The sequence below is a fragment of the Nelumbo lutea genome, chromosome 2 (assembly GCF_056320005.1).
Source record: "Nelumbo lutea isolate HS-2025 chromosome 2, American lotus-T2T, whole genome shotgun sequence".
NCBI lineage: Eukaryota > Viridiplantae > Streptophyta > Magnoliopsida > Proteales > Nelumbonaceae > Nelumbo > Nelumbo lutea.
This window is the reverse complement of record NC_142685.1, coordinates 4,055,007-4,072,935: the sequence shown is the minus strand read 5'-3', so window position 1 is coordinate 4,072,935 and position 17,929 is coordinate 4,055,007. Positions and strand designations below refer to the sequence as shown.

The 17,929-nt window shown below is 43.1% G+C and overlaps 1 protein-coding gene across 1 annotated transcript; it reads left to right on the top strand.

Moving 5' to 3' along the window:
* Positions 1-11,565: 11,565 nt before the first annotated feature.
* On the top strand, positions 11,566-12,720 carry LOC148868161 (zinc finger protein ZAT12-like). Its single transcript, XM_088973981.1, has one exon. It carries the CDS (start codon positions 11,919-11,921, stop codon positions 12,450-12,452), a length of 534 nt encoding a protein of 177 aa, XP_088830107.1. The 5' UTR covers positions 11,566-11,918; the 3' UTR covers positions 12,453-12,720.
* The last annotated feature ends 5,209 nt before the right edge of the window (positions 12,721-17,929 follow it).

Genomic DNA, 17,929 nt, shown 5'->3' with positions numbered 1-17,929 from the left:
TGTACAAAATTTCTCAAGTACCCGCGACAGATGAATCCCTCTATCTCGTCCCGGAGATTATTACATTGTTCGGTACTATGACCGTGATCTCTATGGAAACTGCAGTACAAGTTCTTATTTCTCTCGTTTGGGTTCCCTTTTAGGCGAGGTGGCCATTTCACGTATGGGGCGTCCTTGATCATCATCAAGATCTCAGTCTGTCTTGCGTTCAAGGGTGTGTAGTCCGCTCGAGCTGCTAAGGGAGCTCGGAACTGCTGGCTCAACTTCGTCTCCCGGGCCGGGTTTTTTCTTCTATCAACTGGGTTGGAGGGCTTGCCTTCCCTCTTCCTTTTCTCAATCCCTCTTTCGGTCCTTTGGTTGATCTCTTCCTCTGTTCTCATGAACTTATCCACGAGTTTGAGGAATTCGGCTATGGTCGCGGGCTGACTAGCTACCATGTGCCATTTGAATTCCTTGTGCGTTACTCCTCTCTTAGCCGTCGCGAGCTGCATCGCGGGGTCCAGTCGCGGTATCTACAAGCACACATCATTGAACCACTTGATGTAGCTCCGGATGGACTCTCCTTTCGTTTGGACAACTCCGAAGATGCTTTCCTCGGTTCTGGGGCACCGCTTGCTGGTAACGAAGTGTGTGCGGTGAAGGCTTGTATGAACTGGGTCTAGCTTCTTATCGACCCGGGGGCCAGGTTCCTGTACTAAGTGCGGGCCACCCCCTGAAGGTGGTGGTGAAGGCCACACACATGCATGATTCACTGGCCATTGTTAGGTGATCTGGGACTAGAAGGCATCGACGTGGTCGTTGGGGTCGAAGGACCCATCATACATGTCTAAAGGGGGGAGTTTGAAGTCTCTGGGCATGGGGACTGCAAGGAGTTCTGATGAGAGGGGGGAAGGAACTAAGAGAATATGGGCAGCTTTTACCTCGTCCGAGCTTGTCTTTTCTTTACCTCTGAGCTCAGGCAGCACACAGGTGGCAGTTCGGCGACTTCGCTGGTGTCTTCGTTGCTGAGTGGGCCTGGCACTGGCGCTTCTGGTCTCTGTGGGCGGGAGCTCAGGCTTGGAGTGCCGATGTGTTGACTTGGCGGGTGAGGTTCCCGATCCACCGGTGAGCTGCGGGGCGGGGGAGATCATTCTTTCCCTTCGGCCCGGGGATGAGGCGTGGCTCTTGGAGGGGTTCTGAAGTTGGGAGGTTTCTCCTCGGTGAAGGCGCCCGCCCTAGGGGGAGGGCTTAACCGGCTTTAGAGCAGGGTGCCAAGGTGGAAGTTGGGGTTGGTTCAGAGGCAGATGGGGGATCTGCTGGTGATAGTGATACTGAGAGAGGTGGTGCAACACTTGGTGCTGCTGGAGCTGATGCTGCTGGAACTGCTGCATTTGGGCTTGCATTGCCCGCGTGCACTGCATCAGGTCATCAAACTGGCTCTAGCTAGTCGGCAGGGGGACAACAGTTGGTTCGGTAGAGGTTGTCTTGACAGGGAAAGGGAGGGGGACATTCACGGTAGGTAGGCTCATTGGCACCACTGTTCATGGTGCATTCAGGCTGGGGATCCCATCCACCGGGAGGGGGATGGTGAATTGTCCGATGCACACCATGGGGACTTGAAGTTGTTCCCCGGGGGCATTCATCTCCGGGCTACGTCCGACATTGCTGGAAGAAGCCATGAGTGTTGGGGCTTCTTGGAAAAAAGGAGGTTATAAGAGTTTTAGAGGGAGGCTTTTAGAAGCGTTTCCCATAGACGGCGCCAATTGATGGTGCGCAATCCGGCCGGTCCTAGCTGTCAATGATATTGCCTCTGGTTGGAGCTGAAGGTACCTGAAACGGGGAGGGACCCGATGAGAATATGATGGTACGCAATCCGGTCGGTCCTAGCTGTCAACGATCTTGCCTCTGGCTGGAGCTGAAGGTACCTGAAACGGGGAAGAAAGCAAGTATCTCCGGGGAGGGACCCAGTGAGAATGCTCCGAAGCTCAAGTTAGTATCCTCAAAGGCAAGATGATAAACTAGATGGCGCAAAGTTCACATACCTCGTTCTTGGGGGGTAGAGAGCCTTTTATAACCACTTCGCGCACTCACTCCTAAGCTTCTGTCAGGTCGGGAATGATTACCTGCGCTTCTGCCAGTTTGGGTGTCCTTGCCTCTGATGGGGCAGAACCGCCACTGCTCTCTTTGTCGGAGCCATCTCTGTAACAGGAGATGGCGGTGGCAGGTGGCGGTGGTAGGTGGCCATTGGAATGCGGCTGTCAAGTGTCAGGTCCCAAGTCAGTCAGGTGCGTCGTCTCTAGATACGGGCTCCTTCGGTGTCAGGTACGGTGCGGTTTGTTCAGTTCGACGTCCCAGAGGAAAAGTGCTAGAATGGTGTGCGAGGTGAAGCCTTGACTTCGGATAGAGATGTGGCCCGAACTGCCACAGGGTGGGCTAGTTCAGGTTGTTGCCTTTTGTGCTTGTAAGGCTCAAGGTCCAAGGGAGAGCTCGGATTCCTTGTAGGGAGTTCGGACCGCAGGTTCCTCTTTTTGGAGCTTGCGCCTTGGACATACTGTTGGGCCGAACTAATGCCTTTTCACGTATTGAGTGGTTACGAGGTCGGACCAAATCTTTGTTGATGAGAAGCCATGTTGGAAATAATAGAATTTATTTTATTTAAATTCAAATAATAAAAAAAGAAGGATGTATATGCAGATTTGTTACCTGTGTGAATTGTGATAATGTAATATATAGCGTTAATGATTATTAAACTACTACAGACTACAAAAACAAAATGGGGCCCTCAGAATGAGAATCGAGTGGGTGTGTCTCCCACGGCCATGCCGACAGCTTTGGACTTAGGCAACCGCAAGAGAAGGCTTGACTTTGACTGTAATCGATCTTCAATGGGTGGTGGGATTGATAATATTTTAATTAATTATATTCCTTGTTGCTGTGAGGCGTGTGAGCAAGCATGGCATGACTCACCAGAAAGTGGCTGCTTGCTACTTGCTACACGTCACACTCTCATCATCACAACAAAGCACAAAATAAAAATAAAGAATATTATTATTAATTTCGAAAAGTCATTTGGTAGAATCAGGGCAGGGGATGACCGTTGATAGTTGCAACCGGCCTGCAACATATAACTGGTACTCGAGAGAGTTCGAGAGGCACGTCTAGTCTAAAAGAGAAGGCTAGATAGAAAGCAGAATCGCTGTAATTTAAGTCTAACCAAACCACATTTAATTTGACTTTGACTAAAAGAAGCAAAGAATGGAGGCCGTGCACTGACAGCCTCACGGAGTGCGTTATGTGTCCTTTCTAATATTACTCCCACACCCCAGTAAGTATTGATGGCTCCAACAATTGATGTTGTGCATGGCTTATTCAAGTCTTGCACACCGGCGGTCCGTCGGTCACCATTCCATTCCTAAAGAAATTAAGAAAAGGGAGCTTATTCAACATTATTTTGGGCGGATGTCCGCATTATTAACACACGGCGGAACTAGGATTTTCTTTTCAAGGGGTTTAAAATATAATACACAAAGATAAAGAAGGTCAAAAGTTAGTAAATATAGATAATAGAATCCAAATATACATATATATATATATATATATATTATATATATATATATTCACTGTGATATATTAAAAATTCAGAATTGTTGTGTTGTTGAGTCGTAACTCGTGATCATATTTGTCATGACTCGGTGCAATATCTGAAAGTTGGTATAATAAGATTCAACTACATTGAAGACGACGCACATGTGGATGAAGTTAATCGCACGAGTTTCTCAAGTAGAGTGGAGATAGAGTATTCAACCTATGCGTTCCATCCATTTTATCTTTTTCTTATTTTTGACTTTGACCAATTTACAATGAAAAATATATGCTAGTTCTATTTCAGTTAGTTACTGTGATAATGTGTTGTTTATTCTTATACATACATATATCTCTCTTCAGTCGGTGGTGATTCTCGGTGCTGTCTCCCTACATCTCCCCAATTATAATATTATGTGATGGCCTGATGGGGCGTGGTCGTCTCGTCTGAGAGGGATTAAGTCGACTCTGAGGCTGTAGCTACTAGCTCGGGGGAGGGAAGTAGGGAACCCGAACCACCACGGAAACAAATTAAACTAGTGGGTGCAGTTGGCACACGTACCTTACCCAGTTACCCTCTCACCCCTCAACAACTCAAACTCCTCTGAATTTCTTTTGTGTTACATGTACAGCTCAGCTAGCTTAACTGATTCACTCGAACTCCCTGCTGCCTAGGTTGCTTCTTTGGCTGCCCATTCTCCGTGTTTGGTGCTGACTGGGATTTGGAGTTCCCAAACTTTTCCCTGGGAGTCACGTAATTCCTCTGCCGTTTATTACGGCGACAATCCCGCTCAATAAATTATAAAACAGACTCGCTTACGGTTTCTCTTCTCCATCCCTTCTCTCACCACTGACCACTACTCCACTGCACGTCATCGTCATTGACGAAAGATGGTGCAAAATTAAATGACAAAATGTCATGACCAAGCTTAGTAATTAATGTTTTGATTTAAATAAATAAAATAAAAATACATACATACATCCATACAATTTCAACTGATATGCCAAGTTGTATGTTTTTAACTATTTCAAATAAGGAATTAAGAATATATATACTATCGGAGTCTCTATATACATCCAGCGTACCGAAAATTCTATTCACATTTCACAGTCTTCTTCTACTACTAACTAATTCTTTCATTTTTTAAATTAAGTTTCCCGGCGATCGATTGGGTGGGTCACCACTGTCGAATTCGAGTCATTTTATTTGCTTCATCTATATATATAATGTTTTCGTCTCATCACTCTCCTGGAAGGGGGTTGGATTTGGATCGAGCATAAAAAAATTATGGATTGTTGTCGTAATTAAATAAATAAATAAAAAGTAAATACAAAATTATGGGGGACCACAAGGTGGTTGAACAAGTTTGTCACGTAGTAAACCAACCCTCGGGTCACCTCACCTGTTGTAACTTGTGAAGCCTTCACTTTAACTTGAGTAGATAATTCGATGCCTGTCCTGGTTGCCACGTGTATAATGTTGTGGTGGACCTATCGAGTCTATATTTCTTACCCACGATAACGCTACTAACATAATATCGCAGCCATAAGGAGAGAATATCTATCCTTTTATATACGTATATAGGGAGACGGGAAAATGGAGTCCGAATCTCATACCCACCAAAACTCTGCTCATATTTATCGCAATTATACATGAAGAATATCTGAGAGATGTTCCTAATTTACAGAAATAATGTAAATAGGCATGGGCAGGAGTTCCTGACTCCTATTTCAATAGTTACAAAGGCCAGTTGCTAATTTGCTATTCTAATGTAACAAAATATCAAATTTGTATATGATGTGATTAGGGTTTTTGGTGTAAAGTGTAAACGGTATATGTTCTTTACAAGTCTTACATGTTGACCGAAGAAAAATATTTGTTTCTTATTTTTTAAAGCACATTTAGAACCAACACACAGATATGAATCCCCCCTCCCCCTCCCCCTCATATAAATCAATGTGTTGACCTGCTGCTTTCATTGTTAGCATACGGAAAATGAAAGCCTTGATAATCTAGCTGCTGCTACTAAAAGAGCAACAGAAATTAATGAAGTGGAAAATCGTGTTGAACTATTTTCCTTCGGATACACTCAAAAGATCAATATCAAACTAACACGCAATATATATTATATATATAACTATGTACGCATGTGTGATAAAAATTTGCTACTTATTATACCCCGCATTTATTTATTCATAGACGATAAGATTTCAGACGGTGGATACACTGCACGGCATCACCACTTATTTCTGTCGCATCGGTTTGTATCGTTATTGATGTGATGAGGGCGGATTTGGCCCTTCAATAATATCGTGAGACTTGGCACTTATAGATAATCTTACATTTATAAACAATCTGGCATTTACAGGTAATTCGTCACAGGCAGCTTATTATCATCTATTACGGCATTTTATAGATAGCTTGTTATTTGGCAGTTTGTCACCATGTAGCATTTACAGGCAGTTTGCCACCATGCAGCACTTCACAAGCAGTTCGTCACCTACGGGTAGTTTGCCTCCTAGTCAGACCGACCACCTTGTGACAACCCCGAGGAACTCACCACTGTACCCCGCATTTTACAGGATTGTGACTTATAACGGCTATATTAGCTCACTCACTCCCCGAGTCAGGCGAAAATGGGCAACCTTACCAGTTGGTGGCTTTATCCCTACCTAACACGAAAGCAGGTCCCATCACAGCGGGAATCCAAGAACTGCTCCACCAAACCCACAAGGACTCCAGTATATAAAGGCCTCACCCCCAGGGGCGAGGGAGGATGGTAACCCCTGGTCTCTAACTCTCCCATTCTCTAATATCATTTTCAGCTCGCTACTAAGTGTTGACTTAGCCATTGGAGTGACCTTGCTGAGTAAACACCCCCGGGTTCTCTGATTCAGTTCGTACAGGTCCCTCACTTCCTGCCATCTACAGAGATGTGCAGATCATCTCCAGCAGGAAGTAGCCGGTTCAGTTCTCGTCGTTGCTAGTAGCTAGATCACCTCCTGTAGGGAGCAGCTAGTTTGCACTACGTTAGGGAGCTCCACTTCAGCCCCTGAGTCACAAGCCACTTGGGAGCAGATGAGCTGATGAGGTACTTAGCCAAAAAATGATACGTGACCAGAAATCGTCACATCAATTGGCGCCGTTTGTGGGAACACGCTACAAAAAGCTAAGTTCTCATCCTAGTAAGAGATGAGTTCTCATCCTACAAAAAGCTAAGTCCTCTTCTCCCAGGAAGCTAAGTCCTCATTCTTTAGAAACTGAAGCTCTCGCTTTATAGTTTCCATTTTTTATGAACTCAAACACTATGCAGGGAGCTAATAGACTAAGTAGCTCTAATGTGCCCACCCGGCGGCCTAGTGCGGCCTGCGCATGGCCTGGCAGCCTGGCGCGGGCGCCGACCTGATAGTCTAGCCCAGGCGCGAACTGACGAACTGATAAAGGACTTCCTCACCCCTAGAAGACCAAAGGCCAAGCTAACAATTGACCTCGACACCTGCATAAGACCTAGTCACCTCTTCGATATGGGCAAAGTCAAGGAGAGAGGACTACGAGTCACTCCCAGAGCCTACGGGCTAAAGTACCAAACTGGCAGAGAGCTCGGCACCTGGTTAGCTCGACACCTCACAGGCAGTTCAACACCTGTTCATCTTGTCACCTCATAGGCAGTTCGGCACCTAGTCAGCCCGACACCTCACAAGCAACCCGACACCTCATGGGCAGTTTGGCACCTGGTCAGCCCAACACCTCACAAGCAGGCTGACACCTCATAGGCAGTCCGACACCTAGTCCTCCCGGCACCTCACAAGCATCCAGCACTTGATCATCCTAACACCTCACAGGCAGCTCAGCAACTGGTCAACCCAGCACCTCATATGCAGTTCAACACTTCACAAGACCCAGTTGCCTCTTCGGCATGGGAAAAATTCAGAAGTGGACTATGAGTCGCTCCCAAAGCCTAAGGGCCACAATACTGCTCAAAACCCAGTCGCCTCTTTGGCATGGGCAAAGTTCAGGAGTGGATTATGAGTCGCTCCCAAAGCCTAAGGGCCACAATTATACTCAAAACCCAGTCGCCTCTTCGACATTGACAAAGTTCAGGAGTGGACTATGAGTCGCTCCCAAAGCCTAAGGGCCACGATACTGCTCAAGACCCAGTTGCCTCTTTGGCATGGGCAAAGTTCAGGAGTGGACTATGAATCGCTCCCAAAGCCTAAGGGCCGCAATACTGCTCAAGACCCAGTTGTTCTTCGGCATGGGCAAAGTTCAGGAGTTGACCATGAGTCACTCCCAAAGCCTAAGGGCCACAATACTACTTAAGACCCAGTCGCCTCTTCGACATGGGCAGAGTTCATGAGTGGACTATGAGTCGCTCCCAAAGCCTAAGGGCCATAATACTGCTTAAGACCCAGTCGCCTCTTCGGCATGGGCAAAGTTCAGGAGTGGACTATGAGTCGCTCCCAAAGCCTAAGGGGCACAATAATGCTCAAGACTTAGTCGCCTCTTTGGCATGGGCAAATTTCAGGAGTGGACCATGAGTCGCTCCCAAAGCCTAAGGGCCACAATACTACTTAAGACTCGGTCGCCTCTTCGACATGGGCAAAGTTCAGGAGTGGACTATGAGTCGCTCCCAAAGCCTAAGGGCCATAATACTGCTTAAGACCCAGTCGCCTCTTCGGCATGGGCAAAGTTCAGGAGTGGACTATGAGTCGCTCCCAAAGCCTAAGGGGCACAATACTGCTCAAGACCTAGTCGCCTCTTTGGCATGGGCAAATTTCAGGAGTGGACCATGAGTCGCTCCCAAATCCTAAGGGCCACAATACTACTTAAGACCCAGTCGCCTCTTCGACATAGACAAAGTTCAGGAGTGGACTATGAGTCGCTCCCAAAGCCTAAGGGGCACAATACTACTCAAGACCCAGTCGTCTCTTTGGCATGGGCAAAGTTCAGGAATGGACCATGAGTCGCTCTCAAAGCCTAAGGGGCACAATACTGCTCAAGACTTAGTCGCCTCTTTGGCATGGGCAAAGTTCAGGAATGGACCATGAGTCGCTCTCAAAGCCTAAGGGGCACAATACTGCTCAAGACCCAGTCGCCTCTTTGGCATGGGCAAAGTTCAGGAATGGACCATGAGTCGCTCCCAAAGCCTAAGGGCCACAATATTACTTAAGACCCAGCCGCCTCTTCGACATGGGCAAAGTTCAGGAGTGGACTATGAGTCGCTCCCAAAGCCTAAGGGCCATAATACTGCTTAAGACCCAGTCACCTCTTCGGCATGGGTAAAGTTCAGGAGTGGACTATGAGTCGCTCCCAAAGCCTAAGGGCCACAATACTGCTTAAGACCCGATCGCCTCTTCGGCATGGACAAAATCAATAAGAGTAGACTACGAGTCACTCTCAGAGCCTAAGAAACTAAATCAGCGCTTACAAGCTCGTCGAATTACGGGCCAAAAGGAGAAATCTACTCTCTTCGCTGAGTTATCTTCAGCTCAGGAGTGGGAGAAAAAAGATGAGGGTGGATTTGGCCCTCCAATAATATCGTGACACCTGGCACTTACAAACAGCTCGCCACAGGACCTACTCTTAGGTGCGTGACCTACTCTTAATGCTTCCCCAAATAACTTGTTTGATTACTGTACGTTGCATGGTGTTAATGGACTGGCTTTGGGTCGGACCCGTTCTGGATTATAATCAATTTGACGATTGGATAGACCAATAAGACATATTAAGAATCAGATTTAGTGGTCCACAATATCAAGTCCATTGATAGAAGATGTGAATATAGGTGTCAATATACTAGGTTTGGATTGGAACCAATCTAAAGGCCCATTTGGTGTGTGTATGTATGTATGTATGTTGTGTTTGTTTTTTAATGGGCCATCGGCTTTTTAGAAGCTCGGTAGCCAGTTTGGGCTATTTTTGGAAAGGTCCAAATGGACCTCTTCACTTTTTTTTTTTTTTTTTTTTAACTCGTCTTCACATGGAAAAACACACCTGAACCAAACGGTTTTCAAATTGTTAAGATCTTAATGTAAAAGTTCATATCTTCTTTCGATTGTTGGAGCTTCTAAAAAATCCTTCAGAAAAATTTAACAAATGACCCCTAAATTAAAACAGATTGGCCATTGTATTAAAGCAACCCAAAATGATCCAAAATATTCATTCAATTGGATTGGACCAGGTCCATTTGTAATAGATTTACATTGGACAGAATCCGATTGGACCAAATCCAGTCCAATTGACACCCCTAAGCAGATTTAGCGTTCCGGATTAAGAATTGCTGAATTGGCATATGGAAACGAGAACTCCGGATCCTCTACAACTACAATACGGTAACCGTAGGATAGTAATTATGGTGTAGTAACGATTATGGAAATTTTTTTTTGGAGGGTTTTATGGTTCAGTCCACCTCCACCTTAGAAATTTGACGCCCACCGTACGAATCCTGGTCATTAATTGATGCTAAATTTACGGAAGGAGGCTAGTGATAAGCTTCAGATTTTTGATATGGATTGCAGTCCACGTATATCATTTTTTTTTTTTGGTAGAACGAGTATGGAGTTAGGAGACTAGTCCGTATTGCGTACACGGACTAGTCTTTATTGGTTGTATTCCCTGGGGGTAGTGGGGTCCGTATTCCCCAATCCGGACTCCGTGTTAGTTGTATTACGTACACGTAATGCTTTACGAATTACGACTCGGTCGTTGTTCATGTTGAACATGTTTTGCCGGCCCCAATTCTGTAACTGGCTTCAGTGAAGCTGTTTCTTCTAAAATCAAAATTGAAATACAAAATAATATTTGAGAAAAAAATAGAAGAAGAAGAAGGAGGTTTATCTTTTAATTTCCTTCTCCATCCAAATTCTAGAAGCAGGAGCCCGTGGTTAACACTTACCTGGCATCGTTAATTGGGTGTCATAATTTATCTTAACAGCCATTACTATTATTATTAACACAGCACACGGATTCCATATACAGTTACAACAAAAGACTCGTAATATAGTGGAGAAAATATATTTGGTTAATAATTATAAATAAAAAAGAAAAGAAAGGAAATAAAACCTAAAAGCAAAAAAAAGCTCAGGCGAAAGGTCGCAACCAATGAACAGTTGACTAGCCCTCCAGGTGCTACTCATCTTTATGATTCTTATCTTCAACAAACTTAGCAACTATAAAAATATAATAATAAAAATACTAAGTCGATCGAGTATACATTTTTCCAAGTGAACAAAAGTGAACTCACACTTTCTCCCACCCGGCCCTTTTGTAATACGGTTATTATAGTTTCTATCAACTCCCAGTGAAGCTTCGCATAAAAGAAAAAGAAAAAAAAAAAAAAAAAATCTCCAAACGGGTGTACGTGCACTCGTGCAGTAAACATGGTATCATCATGATGTCCACACCCCACTCAACCGCACATTTGATGAGATGGTGTCCCAGAGAGGCCAGAGTATTCTCTGGTGGGGTGGGACCCAAACATCTCGATCTGGTAGGATTAATTGTACATCTAGAAAGTGTAATTTCTTTCTAGTTTCTCGCCAAGTGCTAATGTGAAAACACGAAGATGACACTCACGGACTAGACCGCGTGGACACTTGGACTTCCCCTCGCTTCGCTGCTTCATCATGTACTTGTCCGTTTTTTTGGATTTGTAGATGGAGGAAGATTAAAGAGATAGATGGAGATGGGAGCGAGCAAAATAACGTGTGATCCACGTTTCATTCCCTTTCATCCAGATCATCGACTCACCTGGCCTCTCCCCTGTTTCCTTCATCACTTTTTGCTTTCATACTTGTAACTAAAATCTTCTAGAAGTAAATGAAAGAAAGTAGGAAAGTTCTAGGAAATCCTCACTCGGGCTCACCACTCACGACTCGGACTCGTTCGCTCTACGTTGGCTGCAAGTTGGAACGTTGGGCTTCCTCACTCTCATCTCATCACCTATACCGTCACGCTTACGTGTTATTTATACGACGGCCACATATACAAAGTTGAAGTGGGACTAGCCGACTAGACTAGAAGACTGTTAGTATTAGAAGAGCAGCACCCGTTTTGATTGGAATTTACTACGGATATACGCAGCACCTTTCTTAACGCGTACGAAACGAAGGGTATTTTGGTCTTTGTGCATGATTAGTGGTCGATTTGATTTTAAGTCGTACTCGGCAGCTTAAACCTATAAATAGAGAGGCCTAAGCGTCCCAAGTTTCATTCCTTACTTGTCATCAAAGCGCACAAACAAAGCAGACCAGAGAGACAACTTTGTTCAATTGAACCAGAAGAAGATCTTCAGATAAAAGTCAGAGAGAGAGAGAGAGACAGATCGATCAGAGCTCCTCCATCCTTGTAGTCTTGTATGTTGAACGAGCAAGCCATGAAGAGAAGCAGAGTAGAAGGCGAGATTGATAACATCACCATGGCGAATTGTTTGATGCTGCTATCCCGCAGTGGGGAGGCCGACTCCATGGCCCCTCATCGTGTGTTCGAGTGCAAGACCTGCAACCGGAAATTCCCGTCGTTCCAAGCGCTGGGAGGGCACCGAGCAAGCCACAAGAAGCCCCGATTGATGGGCGCGGATGACCCGAATCATCAGGCGCAGTTGCACAACTTACAGGTGAAGCCCAAGACACACGAGTGCTCCATATGCGGTCTGGAGTTCGCCATCGGTCAGGCCTTGGGTGGACACATGAGGAGGCACAGGTCCGCGCTGAGCGAAGGCTTACTGTCACCACCTCCACCACCGCCAGCCCCACAAGTGCCAGCTGTTTTAAAGAGATCCAGCAGTAGCAGGAGGGTTTTGTGTTTGGATTTGAATTTGACGCCTTTGGAGAATGATTTGGATTTGCAGCTTGGAAGGAAGATGCCTCCTGTTGTCGATTGCTTTATCTGATATACAAACATTATCATACCATACCCACTCGATCGTTGTTTTTTTGGCTTTCTCTTCCTTCTCCCCTCATTCCATGTATTTAGATTTTTTGGGGATCTCTTTTTTTTCTTTTTTTCTCTTTTGAATTTGATTTATACAGTTAATTGCGAGGCATAGGAGATTGCTGTTATTATAGGTACTTTGTGCTTATCGGAATTTTATTCATTTATTTATTTGTTTATTTTCAGAAAAGAAAAGAAAAAAAAAAGAAATCTCCGTTTACATCCAATCTCAAATCCAGTCCAGTCTAGTCCATTCCATTATCTATGACGAGAATTCGAAAGACATTAATTAGACGAAAATCTTATCTGTTTGAATTCCTTAATATTAATACCAGTTGCCAGAGGGATTGTAAGTTGAAGTTCCAATGCCATTCGGCTCTGGTCGAAGACGAGAAAGCATGCCATTCTTATCATTGCAAAGAAGATTCGTGTATAATTATAAATCAAGTTGATGGCAAGACATTCTATTGGTAATTTTTTTTTTGGTGGAAAAATTACAAACTAGGAAACAACAGAACGCCACAACCACTGCAAAGAGAAAACTAACTAAAAAGAAAGCGCCTAACAACCAACTACAGAAAGATAGAAACTTCCTCTTCTCTTTCTGACCTGTGCATCGAAAGATCAGACTTCAATAGAGGGAGCATCCAGTCTGGCGAGACTGCCCAGAAATCTTCATCACTAAACTTACCTTTAGCAGCCAAAGAATATGCTGCCTGCACTAACAGAACCACGACTTACACCAATCACCTTAACAATCACTCCTGAAATGGCATACAGATCATACAGCGAAGGCCAAACAACAGGATCACAATCAAAAGACCTCAGAGAGAGAGAGAGAGAGAGAGAGAGAGAGAGAGAGAGAGAGAGAGATTTTTACAACATTAATTAGTTGAGTCACAAATTTGTAAACCAAGTCTTCTATTGGTATTAAGGATGGTCATGAATTTTAGTAGATGCTGAATCTTCTGGGTTTTGTTTGGTGTGGTTTGGTTTGGGTAAGCTCTCGGGAATATAACTACTCACGACAAACGTGGAAAGTGTTGCAGAGTCGGATAGACAAATTAAGAAGGCATTCGTGGATCCTACGCTATAGTGTATAGATATCTTGATGTTGAAGGACTCACAAGTCACAAATACGTACGTAAACGTAGTGGGCACGTGTTCGTAAGAAAAAGTCGGAGAGGTGTTCTATATAATTTGCTCCATTTTCTCCGCCCGTCGTGGTGACAGTAGTCCAAGTGAGGAACCCAACCCAACCTTTGAAGGGGTTAGGGTTTTGTGAGCTGGAATAAGTAGAATCCCACGATCCAAATTGCAGGTGGCAAACGTCTTTCACTATTGTCATTGTATTTGTATGTAGTTGGACGACAGACCTGCGGTTGTGGGCTCGATATTTTGAAAAGACACTAACGCCGTTTGGGTCGAATCGAGTCGCGCAACATGGAGAAGTTCAAGTGTGTAACAATAGATCCCCAGCAAAACCCTAATCCAAGTGTCTTTTTTCTAATCCTAATCCCAGTAAGATTCTTTACGCCACACACATGACATATTGGCATATCCATTAATTGCTTTAATTTACATGTGCCGTGGTGGTTTAATTTGATAATTAATGGATAGGTTCAAAAAAGAACACCCGAGTAATTTTTATAATAATTTTTTTAAGAAGAATACCATCACAAGAATAGGGTTGAGTCGAATAAATTGCAACTGGTTGGTAGGAGAATTTAATGAGTGAAAAATGAGGATATTGAGTTGGAACTGTCAGGGTCTTAAAGTTTAGGACAGATTGATTGCGTGTTTTTAATGGAAACAAAAAACTCCGTTTTGACTTGTAAGAAAAAATTGAAAGTTTTTAAGGATTGAAACTGTTAGGGAGTGGATGCAATTGGACTGAGTGGGGGGTTAGCTCTTTTCTGAAAGAAGGAAATTGAGGCGAAGGTTTGTTATGCTAATAGAAATTTGATACATGTCTTCTTTACTAATAAAAAAAGCAAAGATTGGCATTGTAGCTTCATTTACGGTGAACCCAAGAAAGCTAAAAGAAGAATCTTTTTGCAAATGTGGAAGAATTTGGCGAATTTGGTTAAGGGGCCATGGATTTGCATGGGTGATTTGAACTTAATTCTACGCATCTCTGAAAAGGAGGGAGTAAGACTTATAGTGAGGTGTTTCTACAGAAGTATAGATTGTTTCTAGAAATTTGTGGGCTTCAGGAAATCCCAAGTGCTGGTCCTTTCTTCACCTAGACAAATAAAAGGGAAGGGAATAACTTAATTAGAGCAAAACTGGACAGTGTGGTCTGCAATGAATAGTGGTTGGCTCTTTTTAACAATATCCTTTCAGGTCTGAAGAAATGTGGATAGATCATGATAACTTTTAGGGTCTCTTGGAGAAATCTTGGAGGCCAGTGAGTAAGGGGTCAAGTCAAATCAAATTAGGGATCAAGTGTAGGGAGTTGAAGGAAACTCTAAGGGTTTAGAATAAGAGTAGCTTTGGAAATGTCTAACAAAGGATTTCGGAATTAAAAGCTAAGCTAAGTAAAGAATCAAGTAAGGCTGGGATGAATTATAACCTAAGCAAAGTAAGGGATTTGGAGTCAGAGTTAAACATTTGGCTTAAGAGGGAAGAAATGATGTGGCAATAGAAATTGAAAGTGAATTGGTTGCAGTTTGGAGATAGAAACACTAAGTTCTTCCACTTAGTAGCAAAGGGAAGGAGCAGTCGAAATAGAATTTTGTATCTCAAAAAAACCAATGGGGATTGGGTGGACATTGAAGAGGAGGTATTAGCAGAATTGGAAGGCCACTTCAAAAACATCTTCAAAACCTCTCACTCAATAACCCATGAAGATCTGATAAGCAGTTATAATTGAGTGATATGGACAGAGAACAACTGGAAAAAGACATAACTGAGGAAGAGATAAAGGAGGCTCTGTTTCAAATGGCCCCAAGAAAGGCTCCAGGGCCGATGGGTATCCAATTTTTTTTTTCCAAAAGTTTTGGGGAATTGTTGGCCTTGACGTGGTTAAGGTAGTTAAACATTTCTTTGCTACTGGTGAAATGCTCAGAGAATTTAACGAAACCTACACCGCACTAATCCCTAAAATAAGGAATCCACAACCAACCTCTCATTATAGACCAATAAGTTTATGTAACACAGTGTACAAAATCATAGCAAAGGTCATTGTTAATAGTGTTCAGCCTTTATTGGGGAAATTGATGAGTGAGAATCAGAGTGATGCCTTCACTCTGGGATGATACATTCAAGACAATATCTTAGTAATTCATGAAATCATTGATTTTATGAGGAAAACTAGAGGCAAAGCCCCATGGATGGTCCTCAAATTAGATATGAGCAATGCTTATGATAGGGTAGAATGGACCTTCCTAGAGAGGGTGTTGTTGAAGGTAGTGTTTGGTACCAAGTGGGTTAATTGGGTGTTACAGTGTGTAACCATAGTCTCATATAGAGTGTTGATAAATGGTTGCCCAAGTAATAAATTATATCCGAAAAGGGTTTAAGGCAAGGAAACCCCCATTTCCCCTTACCTGTTCTTGTTTTGTTCAGAAGCCTTGTCTGCTAAACTGATAGTGCGATGACAGTCTCTAAAGCAAACCTCGGGGAGGGGCAGATTCTTTCGGATACTCTCAAGCTCTATGAAGAAGCCTATGGCCAAATTCCTTAAAATGGAAAAAATGCTTACTCCCTCTATATACTTGGGTCTATCTACAAGAATTGGTAAATCCAAAAAAGCCTTATTTATTTTCCTAATAGAAAGAGTGAAAAAATTATCGTCAAAGAGCCATGAATCTTTACTCTCTTGGGTAGGAAAATAAATTCTATTAATGTTAGTGGCTAGTGCAATCCCAAACTATACCATGTCTTGTCTTTTTCTACAACAAGATGTCTGTAATGAATTAAAGAGGACTCAAACCAGGTTTTATTAAGGGGGATCAAAAGATTGGGAGGCTCTCAGTAAAAACAAACTGGTGGGGGTGGGGGGGGGGGTTGGACTTTAGGGATTCGTATAAATTTAGTTTAGCCTTACTAACAAAGCAGGCATGGAGGATTTGTACAAAGGAGGACAACCTTTGGGTTAAACTCATTAAGGCTAGGTATCTTAGGGGTAAGAATTTCTTAACTCCGAGGCTCCCTAAACAGGGATCCTGGGGTAAGCAGAGGAATCTGCTATTCTTCTTTCAATCAGTGGGTTTCAACATGGCTTGATCATTGCATGAAAAAGAGAGATAGAAAGGATGACTTGATTGCTTTTCCTTTTCTAATCCTATGGAATATTTGGAAATATAGACATTTGAAAGTTTTAAAAAATGTTGATCTAGACCCGAGCTCTACCCTTGTTGTGTCTTACAAAATGTGGAGATAGAGAATGAGGATTTTCCGAGCAGAATTGCAAAGTTCTTGTCATCTGCCTCGAGCCAGGTCAACTTAAACTAAATGTTGATGGAAGTTTTTTTAGCCCTGGTTGTTCAGGGTATGGTGCCGTGTTGAGAGAGTCTATAGGAACTGTAGTAGCTGCATCTTTTGGTAAAACTACAGCTTCCTCCCCCATCCAACCAGAAGCTATGGCATTACTCAATAGTTTGAAGAATCTGAAACACTTTGACAAAGATACTATAAAAGTGGAATCAGATTGTCTTTCTCTAGTGTAAGCGCAGAGTTCTAAGAACTTTGACTTAGCGTTGGATGCTCACTTTCTGTGCATGGATATTGATGCCATTACCACTAGTTTTTCTGTATTTCTGTACATGTGAACAAGCATTGTAACAGGGTAATTCACATGCTGGCTAAATGAAATCTAAAAGAGTCTGGATTATTTGTCAAAGAACCATCTATAGGTGGATTCAAAGCCTGGCCAACCAAGACTTACATAGTCCTTATTTCCTTAATTTTGTTTTATGTTTGGATTTTGCTAATATATTTGTTTTCTGTTTTAATAATAATAATAATAATAATAATAATAATAAAACTGGGATGGTAACGGTGCTAGATAGAAGAGTTACAATTAGTCATGGTTGGTTGGAGTAAGTGATGTATATCATGTATGTAATATAATTATGGGTTTAACTTTTAATTCAGGTAACTGTTGTGTGTCATTATCAGATTAGTTTGTTAGTGATTTATAAATTTCCTTGGTTAAATAAGCAATCAATCAAGTATCGTGAGAGTTCCATCAGCTGAGCAATTAAGTAAATGGAGCGTTTCCCGGTCTCTACTCTCTCTACAAACATCTCTCTTTGTTGAATATATCCACCAACATGGCTTTTCAATCTCTCCTTCTAATCAAGGTTGGTGGTAGTTGCATGAAAAGTAGTACATCATATATCCCAATTGAACACAAACTGCTACCTACTGCTGCTACTCTCATCTATGTCACTCTAAATCAAACGAATTATTGCAAAGTTCTCTCTCTCT

What these genes read in the sequence shown, in the direction of transcription:
- LOC148868161 (XM_088973981.1), top strand. Translation starts at nt 11,919, where the DNA reads ATGTTGAACGAGCAAGCCATGAAGAGAAGCAGAGTAGAAGGCGAGATT.